This window comes from Chenopodium quinoa, unplaced genomic scaffold, assembly GCF_001683475.1.
Source record: "Chenopodium quinoa cultivar QQ74 unplaced genomic scaffold, ASM168347v1, whole genome shotgun sequence".
Lineage (NCBI taxonomy): Eukaryota > Viridiplantae > Streptophyta > Magnoliopsida > Caryophyllales > Amaranthaceae > Chenopodium > Chenopodium quinoa.
In genome coordinates, this window is record NW_018742205.1 from 7,265,689 (window position 1) to 7,280,419 (window position 14,731).

Below are 14,731 nucleotides of genomic sequence, written 5' to 3' on the forward strand. Positions count from 1 at the left end.
GGGATTTTGCTCCCACCAATCGGAATGCGCCAAGTGGACCAATCAGGTCCTGCCAAGTGTCTCCTAGTTGGAACTGTCAGGACTTGCCACGTGGCACGCGCTTATTCGTCCACCTTGGACCTGTTATGTCACGACATGTGGCATACTCCATGCCTAATGGAGAACCCGGCCACCCAGGCCCAACTTCCGAGGGAAGCCCAATCAGCCCTAGGTTTACCTAAACCTAGGATGGACACGTTTCCCAAGGTTATAAATACCTCCCTTAATCCTCATTAAGGGGACACGCGAAAAACATTACGGAACACACTAATAACCGGCTGATCTCGCTAACAAAGCAGATTACCTACATTAAACACTCTCACCTAGAGAGACCTTATTACTTTAATTTCCGCATTAATTACTCCTTAATCAGGTACTAACTTGACCGTTGGAGGCGGAGCTCACAGGAGTCTCCGTTATTTTGCAGGTACAGGCGTCCGGTTCCAGTCTCGGAATTGTAACTCTCCCGCAGGACATCAGAAAACCCCGAAACAATTGGTAAGAGAGCAAACATAACTATTTTCATTAGTCTTTAATCGCCAGCAAAAGAAGAATCTTATTCTTTGTGGAACAAGCATCCTCCACAATCCACAAATCATTTCATTCTCGAGCAATTTCAAGAGATGCCCCATCCTCACTTTGAATTGTCGCAATGACTGACCTAATTGTGAAAATATCAGATAAGGAGCCATTCCAAAATACCTCAATGATCTCCTTCTCATTATTCACTTGGTGAGCAACACTCTCCCTTAGAATATTCGCAGGCATGGATCCGCAAACGAGTTAAGCTTCCACCCTAGTTTATTATCCCACATTTCACTCACAACACAATAACTTGAACATGTAACGGAGGATCATTACTTGCATACGAAAGCACAAGGTCTTTGAAAGCCATCTATGATGCCAAAATAAAGTTTTTGATTGTGGTAATTATATCTCATCCCACAAGGTGTTTACATGGCTAGCTCTGTGTCACTATCAAGTCATCTATCCCATCCCACAAGGTGTTTATATGGCTATATTAGTATCACTATCAATGCATCACACATCTAATAAATAGAATAAAGTGTATAATAAGGAGAATGAAAAAGGGTATAAGATTATATTATTCTCAGTTTCGAACCCAACTTTTGTATTTCAAAGCAAATTCCCACAAAATACTCGTAAAATGATAAAAATTGGGTGCAGTTGCAGAAGCATCAACAATGGCGTCCAAGGGTTGTACTCCTACCTGCCTGGTTTCTGGCGGCTTCCATTGTTGTACTCAACATCAACCAAGGAAGGTAACCCTTCTCTCTCTTCTACTTTGCCCACTTTATTGGTCAGTTCTCTGGGCTTTTCTCCCCAACAATCTCACTCTACTTCCGCTAAGCTCGCAGTGGAGCGGCAAGCTGTAGGGGCGACGAGGGTGAGTGAATTTGATACTGTTGAAAACGCTGATTCTGTAATACAATTCTTTAAACAACTTGGGTTTCAACAATCTGATATTAGGAAAATTGTTTGTCGATTTCCACGGATTTTAGTTGCTAGGGTTGAGAAAACCCTAAATCCCAGAATTAAGCTTCTTAATGACTTTGGTATTTCTGGGTCTAATCTAGTTCAAACCATTGTTATAAACCCATCAATTTTAAACACACAGTTTGGTCCTGCAATTCATGCTTTTAGGACTGTTCTGGGTAGTGATGATAATTTAAGTACTATTCTCAAGCGATGCAATGGAATCTATTTTGGAATCTCTGCTAAGTCTTTGATTCCCAATATTGAATTGTTGCAAAATTATTGCAGCATTCCTATTGACAAAATCCGGAAAGAGATTTGTCGTCAGCCTAAACCTTATTTATTGAGGACTGATTTGTTTCAAGATAACTTGACTCGGGTTGAAAAAATTGGGATTTCTCGAGACTCTTCAATGTTCAACTATGGCCTCCAATTGATAAGTGGCTTAAGTGATAAGAGAATTGAGGATAAGTGCGAAATATTTAAGAGCTTTGGATGGACTCAATCTGATGTTAATAAATTGATCAGACGAAATCCTATGTGCTTGACAGCGGCTGAGGCAAAGATCAAGGCAAGATTGGATTTTTTGATGAACCAGCTGGGTTTTAAGCCTGACTTTATGGTATCCAATATTTGTTTATTCACTTGTAGCATTGAGAAGAGGTTATTGCCTAGGCATAGAGTCTTACAGGTTTTGAAGGAAAAAGGTCTTATACAAATGAATTACTCTCTTCCAAGTGCTGTTAAATTGAATGAGTCTGCCTTCGTGAAAAGGCTTGTTCTTCCGTTTGAGGAAGTGCATGAAGTTTACGCTCTGATGACAGGTTCTACAGTAGGGTCACTCACTGGAAGAGGATTTCCAAAGATGACATCGAATCCCATTGCTTCTAGATAAGAGTGCAAGGTATTAGGTGATATTTAATTTTGATATATTTACCACGCATTCTTGCTGGAAATGAACTGATTGCAGTGCTCTGATGTTACAACTCTTACTTATACGAAAGAGTATTGACTTCAGAATCTTCAGACTACAGAAAGGTCTTATACAAATGAATTACTCTCTTCCAAGTGCTGCCATCTTGAATGAGTCTGTGTTCTTGAAAAGGCTTGTTCTTCTATTTGAGGAAGTCAATGAAGTTTATGCTCAGCTGACAAGCTCTACAGTAGGGACGCTTAATGTGGTAACATTTAAAAGCCAATCTTAAAGGTGTCATCAAATTCTAGTGCTGCTGTATGTTAGTGAGTGCATATGGCATCAGGCAATGATAACCTTGTCATTTTCATCAGAATAACTTTCAATCTTCTCGCAATATCGTTTCCTTGTCCTGAGTAGCCTTCATATCTGTTGGAAATGAACTAGGAAAGGCTGTAAACCATTGGTTTCATTGCAATGCCATTTTTTGTTGTTTTGCAATGAGTAGAAGTTAAGTGTAATGTATGCTTTATTGCTTTAAATTAAAAGCTTGATTAGAGATTTTTTCTGTAAGGTTTGGACTTAGGAACTCCAAGCAACGGGTTCTAAGTATAAACAACAGATAATTATTATGGTTTGTGGACTGTGATTCTTGATGGAAGTTGGTGTTGATTTATTATTGATATGAGGTACATATATCTCTTATTCACTGTTTTCTATACCATACTAGTATTATAACTTTTAGGGAAAATTTAGGCACTAGTTGCAGTGCTATAATGTTACTTCTAGCTTTTGTGTGATTTAGATGCAATTTAAAAGTATTGGCTTAGCAAATCTTGAAGTTGCTGGCAGTGGCATTTATTAACTTGTGAAACCTATACTGCTTCTGTTCTTTTTCCAGTGCCAGCACCTTTGAGTCTTTGACTTCCTGTTAATATTGAAACTCTGTGACGTAACAAAATTACTTAATTAGTTTTGAGCAACGCAAAACATGGTGTCTTCTTTACATTACATAATGACGTGACAAACTTTGTTTTGTTTGCTACATATCTTAGGGTTTCTGGTAAAGTGGTAGCAGTAGCTCAGTCTTTACATTTAGGCTTTTGAAGGCTTAAGATCCATGTCAGTACCATATAGATACTATATAATCCTTTTGATTGCAGTATAGTTCTTGTGATTGGTATTATTCCCAAGTGACTATTGTGCAAATTGGTTCTCTTGTGACTGTGAGGGAGCTATGCCATATGATTTTGACTGGCTTGCTGTCTAATTGGTGGAATGTGCTGCATGAATGGCTTTCCCAGATAAAGATGGTGGAATCAGTTCATTGATGAGGTGAAAAGATGGATCACAAGAGGGGTAACAACTCTAATTTCCCTGTTTTTTCTGATTTGAAATTTGATGTGGTAATATGAATGTAGATGTTAACTTGCATAAAATTTATGATAACGCAAACACAGGATTAGATAATTTAGCCAAAGTTGAGGTTGAGGATAATGAAAAGGAAGTTAATTTCCAGCTCTCTGCTATTTGTTATGTCCTTGGGGCTAATCATCTAATTGTATGTGAAAACAGAGATAAAACTCTCAATGGGACCTTTTTTTTTTATTCTCTTAAATATTTTTTCTTCTTATTTTATAAATTTATGGAGCCAAGTTGTAAAACGCTAGACTATCGACTTTGATATCAATAGCCTTGATGTTTGTTGTGAGGGGAGTCGGTGAACTTTTATTTTTATTTTTGTTGGTAAGGAGAATGGCCCTAACAGGCCGTAACCTCTCACAACAGTAGTCACAGGTCGACTCGTGAATTCGTGATGATGTGGACATGGTTCCCTTTGGTTCTTATAGTGAGGTAAATGATAAGTAATGTTGAGGAGAGGTCGACTCCTCATTCTTAGCACGTAAAATATTTGTGTATGAAATGCTAGAGGACTCTATGGCTTTTATAAACTATTCAGCCTACTTGCGTAATAAGAAATTTTCTTAAGCTTTTGGACCAGCTAAGTTTTAAGCCCGACTTTCTGGTATACAATATTTGTTTATTCACTTGTAGCATTGAGAAGAGGTTATTTGTAGCATTGAGAAGAGGTTCTGGTCTTACAGGTTTTGAAGGAGAAAGGTGTTTTGAATTACTCTCATCCAAGTGCTGCCATCTTGAATGAGTCTTTGTTTTTGAAAAAGTTTGTTCTTCCATTTGAGGAAGTTCATGAAGTTTACACTCAGCTGACAGGTTGTACAGTAGGGTCTCTCACTGTTGCAGGAATTCCAAAGATGACATCGGATTCTGTTGCTTCTAGATAAGAGTGCAAGGTGTTAGATGATATTTAATTTTGATATATTTACCATGCGTTCCTGCTGGAAATGAACTAATTGCAGCGCTCTGATGTTACATTATAAGAAAGAGTGACAGTAATATTTATCAACAGGTAAGGCTTATACTGATTCTGTTCCTTTTCTAGTGGCAGCACCTCTAAGTCTTTGACTTCCTGTTGACATTGAAACTCTGTCAAGTAGCTGAAATAGTTAAGTAGTTTTGTGAAAATTGAAAACATTGCAAGCTTCAGTATGGCCTGTTCTTGTACAAAATTATTGTTCTTATACATAATGATGTTGCGATCATCTCTGATTTTAGTGTTGTGTGTATCATCTTTGAGTTTCTGGCAGCAGTAGCGCAGTTATTGTGTTACTCTATACTAGATATGAAATGTATGATAAATTGTTAAATAATGTGTAGCTTTAATTTGGTTTTTTATCTTTCTTGTCTCAAATATTATTTCTTACCATTATTTTAAAGGTACAGAGTCGCTTTCTTGTAGATGCCTATTTATATTCAAAACTGCGAAAACATGGTAAGCTGCAGTGCTTGCCTCTTCTCTTACTAAATGATGTTGTGAGTCTTGTGACCACCCTTGTTATATACTTGTATTTTCTATACATTATATTATCTAGGATCTAGAAGACTTAAAATCAATTTACGGAGTATTAACAATTTGTCATGTCATTAATAATTTTTGACTTGTTTCACAACCATCACCAATAGGGGAAAAGCTGCTCAGAATAAGAATATGTTCATGTTTTTACTTTTTACCATTTGGTCATGCAATTAGTTTGATTATTCAATAGAATCAAGAACACTCAATAGTTACATTCCAGTATAATATCTTCTCAAATCCTTTGTTTATAATACTTGGTCATTACTACTACTGAGCAGTGGATATAAGTGTCTTAAAAAGTCATGGACATTTTATTTTTTAAAGTAAGAGATTTTAGTAAAATCCATTTGTAAAGTTTATTGAAAATTTTGTTTTGTTACTCTGGACAATTCTCAAGACTAACAACATCATATGGATTAGGAGTAATGATTAGCTTTTAGAAAAGGTGACTAACTTTCGGTCTTTTGCAGATTTGCAATTTTGAAAAAGTAAATTTTTTGTGAGTCAATTTTTCTCTTTAAAAGGATAATTCATGAACTTCACTATTAATAGTTTGAATTTTGAAATACTGAATTTGAGTCCAGCCATTTCGAGTTGTATATGAAGTGTTATATAAACAAAGTCACTGTCGCATTTCTGAAACTTATTTATTGTTGAAAATAAATCAGATAATTCTACATGGTGGTCTCAAGAGTTCATGTTTTCTATATAGAAGACATACTTTTTTATAAGTCTCTTATGTGGCATCCAAGTTTTGGAAAATTAACCAGTGTCTTTTCTTTAGGTTTTTGGCTAACCTTTACAATAAAAATGGTTAACCTTTGATTTTTTTATTAAAAAATTATTTTATAAACAATAAAATTTATAAAAAAAATAAAAAATAAAACCCAATTATCAACCCAATCACCACCACCTCACCGGAACTCTAACCGCACGGCCCAGCCGCCCCTCTCGCCAACCGGCTGATCAGCCCAACCCCAACCACTCCATTTCCCTTCCCTAGCCAACCACACAACCGTGAGCCCCTCCTCCAATTCAAGCCCCTCCCCCAATTCGACATCCCCTTCCTCCACCGCTAGCCAGCGGCCCCAAAACTAAAACCCTTAACCCAAACCCGAAACCCCATAGCCTACACTACCCCCAATTCGTTAAGATTTGGGGTTTGGGTTTGGGTTGGGGGTTTTGGGAGTTCCTTCTACAATTCAGGTAAGGGAGGGGGTCAAATCGGGGGAGGGGAAAAGGTAAGGGAGTGGCTGGCCGGGGAAGGGAAAGGGAGTTGCCGGCAACAAGGCTGTGGGATTAGGGCTCCGGCTGGCGAGGTGGTGGTGGCAGTGGGGTTCGGCATTTTGGTAGGTGGTTTGCTGTTTTTTTTATTATTATTTATTTATTTATAAATCACTATGATTAATCAACTAAAAAGGTTAGCCATAAACTTAAAAATGGACACTATGGTTAATTTTTCAAAACTTTGGTGCCACTTTAGAGACTTGAAAAAAAGTGTGTTTTCCATATAGAAAACATGGACCCTTGAGGCCACCATGTAGAATTGCCCAAATGAATTTAGTGATCTTAAAATTTATAATTGCAAAGATAAGAATGAAAACTTTGGATTGGGTTGCTTATGCAGAAAGATCTCTCTATTAGATATGTGCCTTTAGTATCTGAAATTTAAATAAAGATGCAGTCCTTTCGGTTGAGTTAGTTTTTTTTTTATCCCTTGACCTAGCTGTTGGAAGTAGGCCAAGTAGCTACTCTTGCCCAAAATGCTGAACCTAAGATGAAAGAGGAGGTTGATAATTCGGTATATTGCTTTCTGGGGGCAACCTATTCATTAATCTTTTGGAGGGTGAAGAAATGCCAGATGTGTTTCCAATCTATGAAGCTTCTTTTTCTGCAGCTTATTTATGTCCTTACATTAGCTTGCTGTCTTGATTTAGATCATTTTAGTGATGTATAGTTGAAAATTATAGTAAGCTTGTTTTTAAGGTTTGCAACCTTTTTCAAAAGTTTGTCAATCAAGGGGGTAAAATAGACTTTTCCATCATTAAACCGGGGACAATATGGTAATATCCCATGGTGTGACTCATCCTCTTTGCCACTTATGCATTTGACGTGTGAATGATGGTGACATTGGTCGTTACGGCACAATTTTGCCGTTAATTCACTTGCTTGTACATGTGTCATAAATGCACCCATTTGAATGTTTTTTGTTTTATTTTTTTTTCATTTATGTATGTCATGCAACTACCCCTTATAAACACTGACTATTTATAATTTTTCACAATTAATGTATTGAATGTTCAAAAAAAATATGTATTGATATTTACTTTGTTCTAATTAGTTTTAACTTCAGTATAATATGTTTTAATACCATCTATATATTATATCACTTTGTAATGATACGTAATTAATTGACAGATTTCCCAATTAGGCATTAGTCATTGGTATTGCATTTCATTTAAAAAAATAATTAGACCATTAAAAAACGAAAAATTCGGTTGTTGTTATCATTAATCCCAGATTAGAATAATTGATAATTTGATATTGGGTAACTGAGTATGAAATGTAGTTATGGGTTACATCATTTGGCCTTGGTGATACAGAACAGGTAGATGGAGGGAAATCCCCCTCTACATAAGGTAGAACTTCATCTCCGATTTCACAAATCCGATTTGCATCATCTTCCAGACAAGGCTCCTCACTGCACCTAACACCGCTCCCCTTATCTTGTAAAACACTACCAATGCACCCACCAACTACGGGCGAATCATTACAGTTCTCCATGGCTAGTTTAGAGGACTTACAATTCTAACACATACACAAACACAAACAAATGCTATCAATGTCCAACTAATCGAACGAGTATTGTAACACTTGATTATATACTCATTCGAATACTTCACACCAACATCTACTTCAACAATCCATACATTTCAATAATCAGTAATAAACAAATAAAATTATACTCCATATATGCGATGAAAAACAAAAAACACAATGCAATGATGCTAAAAAAAAATTGAATTTAATAGTTTGTATTTGACTTACCCAACATTCCAATTGATAATATACCAAAATCAATCACACTCAACCGTCGTTGCGAATTCACTTCCCATAAAAGATGAACATCATAAAAGTTGGATGAGAAGTATGGATTTTTGAATTTACTCATAAAAGAAGAACATTATATATGGCTCTGAACAAGACAACTCATTCACTATTGCAACTTGACGGTGAAGCCTCATTGATAACGGAAGTTAGATGAGTCAGCAGCTGAGTAATTGCCCACATTCACGTAAGTGGATATGTGGACATTTCCTGTTCACAGTATTTACATTTATGCCATATTGATTTGTTTGCTATATTGATCATGAAGATCAATGGGGGCCGACTCACCAATGCCAGCTCAACACTAATATTGTTCCTATCTGCAATTTTTGTCATAAGCTTGGCAACAGAGGTGAGTTTGATTGTGGACTCATTTTTAATAGGCTAAGCGCACCAACTTGAATATTATTTTACAAAGGTGGACTGCCTGTTTGCCTCACTCTTAAAGATGGGATTTGGTGCTGCACCTGTTCTGATTTTCATCACACTCGTAAAGGCTCATGATCTCTTGATTGTGTTATGATTTCTTTTTCTGAGGCTCTGAGCTAAAGCAAAACCTGCATAATTGATAATACAGATTCACAGTTGAAGAGGATGACTCGAAAAGCTTTTTTGTTTCAAGCCTGAGGTGTGTTCGATGACCAATTCACATGTTATGGTTTCTAGAGTGATTTAGCGGGAATTAACACTAATTTTAACTCATGTTGGTGCTTAGCCGTAAAAGTGAGCTTGTATTGGTCATCTCTACTGGTGCTTATCAGGGAGGCTCTCCAAAAGCTTGTTATTACTATGAAAGTGTGAAGCTAGTGTTAAGAAGAAAAAGAAAGACTTATATGTGAAATGAACTTTGCTCTTTATTTTTCCTTACCATGTTTGGCAATGTGAATCGCTAAACATCGCCCGCAAATTACCATATAAAGCCCACAAATATGACTTGGTGTGACAATTATGCCCATTTTCTAAAATTGAACAAATCTCGATTTAAAAAATGTGGAGCCGTACTGGCTCGCCGGGGGAGACCGGAGGGCAGGCCGAAGATGCGGGGGACGCCGGAGGTACGTCGTCGTCGACGGAAAACGAGGTAAGTCACCGTTAAAATTCACGGTTTACCGTAGGGGTGGCTCCGACGCCTAGGATGGACGCCCTAACCGTAGCATGGACGTCCAAGCCAGACGCCAGAACCACCACACCGGCGTCCAGCCCAGACCACCAGACTGGTGTCCTGGCCAGGCGCCACTCCACTGGCTGAGGCGGCCCTGCCAGGCGCCAGTCCAGTGGCAGTGGCGGCCCTAGCAGACGCCACCTATATATTTTTTTTTTTCTTTTTTTTTTCCTTTTTTGATTTTGTTGTTGTGCCTATTTTTTTTTTTTTAAAAAAAAAATAAATCGAAAATGATTTTTTTAAAAAATTCGAAATGGCTTTTTTTAAAATTAATTTTGAAAATTCGAAATAGGTTTTTTTTAAATTAAGTTTGAAAATTCGAAATGATATTTTTTTAAATTTAGTTTGAAAATTCGAATTGGGTTTTTTTAAAAATTAAGTTTGATTGTTGAGAAAGGTTTTTTTTTTTAAATTAAGTTTGACAATTCGAAATTGTATTAAAAAAAATTGGAAATGGTTTTTTTTTTTTTTTTGTTTTTAATTTATTTCAAATTGAAAATTCAAAACGGTGTTTTTTTTTAAATTATGTTTAATTATTTAATGTGTTTATGTATGTAGTGAGTAGATTTGTGTTAATGTATACCAAAATATTTAATTGTTTATGTGACTTTTATAAATGATTGTGTTTAAAATTTGTATGTGTATGTGTATGAATAATATTATACATAACTATGTTTTTTTTTGTGTTAATTTTGTGTAAATATAGAAATTAAATGTATTATGCGTTAAATGTAGTTATTATAATATATAATTGATGCAGGATTATGGTGGAGACGGAAATGATTACAGTGGGATATTTGGACATGATGGTCCATTCGAAGAAGCTCAACAAGCGATTGATTGGGCAAAACAGGTTGCAATTGCAGCTGGATTTTTCTTGGTAGTAGTAACTCATAAATCTCAACAGGATGGTAGAATGGATCGCATTTTGAGATGTGACCGTTATCGCAAAAGAGAAGAAAGAGATTTTCGTACAGCCACTCGGTTTAATACAAAGCGGAAAGGTTGTGGGTGTGAGTTCAGAGTAAAGGTCCGACAACTACGGATTCGTGACGGTTGGGAAGTGATTGGTTACTCTAAATGGGGGTATCACAACCATGAGATGATAGTATATGAAGAGGGTCATCGACAGCTGAGCGGCTTAAGTCCTGCTGCGAAACTAGTTGTGAAAGAAATGAGTGATGCTCAAGTCAAGCCTGCTAAAATATTAGCATCTGTGTTAGAAAAATTTCCAGAAGACCATCCAAACCGAAGACACATCTACAACGTCAGACAGCAACTCAGGTTTGAACGGTCAGAGGGAAGGAACCCTATACAGCAGCTGCTACACCAGGCACAATCACGTGGTTACCTGTTCTGGTTTGATTCTGATGAAGATACAGCGGAGGTGACTCATCTTTTCCTTGTGCATCCTGATTGTGCTGATATGATCAAGTCTTGGCCATTTGTGATTTTGATCGACTCAACGTACAAGACAAACAAGTACAAGTTCCCACTGGTTGAGATCATGGGGATGACTCCAACGAACCAGAACTTTCTGATTGGTCATCCAATCATCAAGGATGAGACGGCTCCAAGTTATTATTGAGTCTTGGAGAAGCTGAGAAACTACATCGGGCCTAATGTTCATCCAGCAGCCATCGTCAGCGACTGTGCAGGAGGTCTATTTGCCCCTATAGCAGAGCTGTTTCCAGAACCGAAGCACTTATTGTGCACATGGAACATCAACAACTGCGTGAAAGTGAAAGCCTACAACCTTTTCAACAAGAATTTGGAAATGGCAGAGAGATTGGTGAATGGTAAGTGGCGGAAGATCCTACAGGCTACCACAGAGGAAGCGTACGAGCGAGAATTAGCTAACTTCAGGGATTCGTACCAGTGGTGTCCGGCACTGGTGGACTATGTGATGCAGCAATGGGTCCCTCACAGGGAAAAGTTTGTCAAATATTGGACAAACCAGGTACTTCATTTCGGGAACACTATAACATGTAGAGTTGAGAGCGCTCATAGAGCTACCAAGGACTGGATTGATTCATCGACCGCTGCTTTGGATACACTGTTCGATAGACTTAACAAGTCAATTGAAACTCAGAAGAACGACATTAGGAACTCTCTAGAGGACTCCAGACGACGACATGGTACGATGTATAGCCATTTCATATTTAAGATTCTCCATGGTCGTGTGTCGCACTACTGCTTGGGGTTGATTCTCACTGAGCTGAACAGGATGAGGGACTTGGCTGACGAAGTGTATGCTCGGTGCGGGTGTGCTATTTCAGTAACTCATGGATTACCTTGCGCATGCACCATTCACCGCGTTATTACAGAAGAAAGGGCGTCGTTACATGTTGATCAGGTTCATTCATTCTGGCGGACGCTCGTTATTGGTGAGCATGCAGATACTCAAACGGCCGACCGTGAACAGGAGGAGTTGGAGCAGTTTCGTTCGATGTACGACCGAGTGTCCTCCAGCCATCCTTCTATTATTCGTGACGCTACTCATGTACTTCATGACATGTTCCACACGTCTACCTTAGATTTTGAGGAATCCGAAGGAGTTGACCGTCCTCGAGGTCGGCAACGGCGGAACAGGAGTGCGTTTGAGTATATCTGTGGTCTTGGTCGTGGTCGTGCTCGTGGTCGGACATCGTCATAGGACACAAAATAAAAATTTCAAATTATTTCAACTCGAGGTCGCCTCGGTGTACAGTGCAGCCCTGTCCACCGCCAACAACTCTGCCAGCAAATCTGCCTGATCCGCATCAGCCACAGCACAAAGTCGTTTACCCTCAACACGAATCCCCAGAATGGCCTCGACGTCATGTAACATGATCGTCATCTCACCGAACTGAAGGTGGAAAGAGTTTGTATCCGGCTGCCATCGCTCAACGAAAGCCGTGATCAGCGTACTGTCAATCTTATCGTGCATGGTGGCAGGAACGTGATTCACCCCAGTGCCCTCCAGTCGCTCGAACATCTCGCTCTCCGTCGGCCAAGCCTCAGCCCATGTACGCAAAAAGCTACAAGTCTTTTCCCGGGTATGACATTTCAACAACCCCGTAACTGAAGGCCTCTCCTGGTCCTCCCAAATACGGGCAGCTATGTGTCCTAGAAAGCTAGGAATCACACTCCCGTCAACAGGCCCACCGGGCACCTCACTCCTAACAACCCAAGAATCATTAACGGCCCTCGACCGTTTCCTGCTTGCCCCAGATACAGTGGACGCAGATGATGTGCCAGATCTACTAACAAACCTACCACCCCTACCCTTACGCACCTCCACCATATGTGTCTCGTACATGTCATCAACCCTCTGACTGAATGGACCGTAATCATCATACGGTCCACTCCCATCGTCCACATCCTCATCCTCATATGCGCCCTCCTCCTGCTCCTCCTCCTGGTCACCCTCCTCAGCATCATCATCGTCATCGTCATCCTCATCCCGACGGTGGATCCGTTCTTTACGAGCCGAGGCCGAAATACCACGGGATCTAACATGTCTATGCCCCGACCTCTCCACTGAATAGCTTCTACTAAGAATCTCTACATTCTTCCCCGCACCATGACGACCCAGTGAATTCTACAAAAAATTTAAAAATATATAAACATACAAAAGTTTTTTAGAAAAATAAATAACTACCTACAGATACAAAATACCAACACTTCCAACATATCGTCATGTTTATAAACATAAAATTAATAAAGATTATAAAAAATCAAAGACATAATAACTAAATAGGACACAAAACAAAAATTTCAAATTATTTCAACTAATTAAACATAGAAAAATATTATACGGCATACACAAATACACACATAATACCCTAATATATTACAAAATTTATATTTTCCAAAAAAAATAAAAATTATTTCAAATAATTAAACATAAAAAATAAAAAACAAATATATTACACATACACAAATACACACATAATACCCTAATGTATTACACATTTTAAATAAAAAAACAATTACACATTAACACAAACAATTTCCACATACTACATCAATTAAGGCATAAAAAATGTTTAAACATCAAACATAAAAAAAATAAAACATAAACACAAAAAAAAAAAATCTGATTTTATAAAAATAAAATATACACGATTTATAAAAAAAAACACATAAAGTTGATAAATATTTTTTAAAAAATAAAACACATTAACAAAAAAAATTAGACATAAAACAAAATTATTTTAAATAAAACTAAATTTCTGATTTTGCAAAATAAAAAAAAAAAAACAAAAAAAACAAAAACAAAAAAAAAACAAAAAAAAAAACAAAACCGAAAAAAACAAAAACAAAAAAAGAAAAAAAAAGGGGCGGGCGCCTGGCCAGGACGCCCACCCACTGGCGGTGGCGCCTGGCCAGGACGCCCACCCACTGGCGGTGGCGCCAGCTCCGGCAGCTGTAGCCAGTGGGCAGGCGCCTGAAGTGGACGCCCACCCATTGGCACAAGCGCCAGATCTGGGCGCCACAGCCAATGGGCTGGCTTCTGGTTTGGACGCCTGCGCCGGTGGCTGGGCTTCCTAGCCAGACGCCACCCCACCGGCTTTGGTGGCCGGAACTGACGCCCCACCACGCGCCACCGTCTTATTTTTTTTTTTTTAAAAAAAATAATTAAATAATTACCTTGCCACCAGGTCGCCGCCTTTCCTCCGCCGTCGCCGCCGCCACCTCCTTCCCTTGCCGCCTCGACGTTGTCGTAATTAATTTTTTTAAGAGAGGTAGATTTTCTGATTTTTTTTAGAGAGAAGTAGAGAGTGTTTTTTTTTTTAAAAGGAAAAGGGCAATAAAGTCACACCAAGTCATATTTGTGGGCTTTATATGGTAATTTGCGGGCGATGTTTAACAAATCCCTTGGCAATTGGGACCTCTGTCTTTCCATCTTGTGGATGTTAACTCTATTCAACCTCTTTCTTTGCTTAAGGTCGACTCCGGGTTAATTCTCATCTTGATGGAGGTCTATAGATTCTTGATAAATCTTTGAAATTCCCTAGTATTTGATATGCATTGTTGACTTTAGGTTATTTCCAATATTCATCTTAATACTCATTTTTGAGAAAGAAATTTA

At 38.3% G+C, this 14,731-nt stretch overlaps 1 protein-coding gene across 1 annotated transcript; it reads left to right on the forward strand.

The window, feature by feature from the left end:
* The first annotated feature begins 1,083 nt into the window (after positions 1-1,083).
* On the forward strand, positions 1,084-3,105 carry LOC110731297. Its single transcript, XM_021911146.1, has 2 exons — positions 1,084-2,243; positions 2,575-3,105. The coding sequence occupies exons 1-2, from the start codon at positions 1,208-1,210 to the stop codon at positions 2,739-2,741; spliced, it is 1,203 nt and encodes a 400-aa protein (XP_021766838.1). The 5' UTR covers positions 1,084-1,207; the 3' UTR covers positions 2,742-3,105.
* The last annotated feature ends 11,626 nt before the right edge of the window (positions 3,106-14,731 follow it).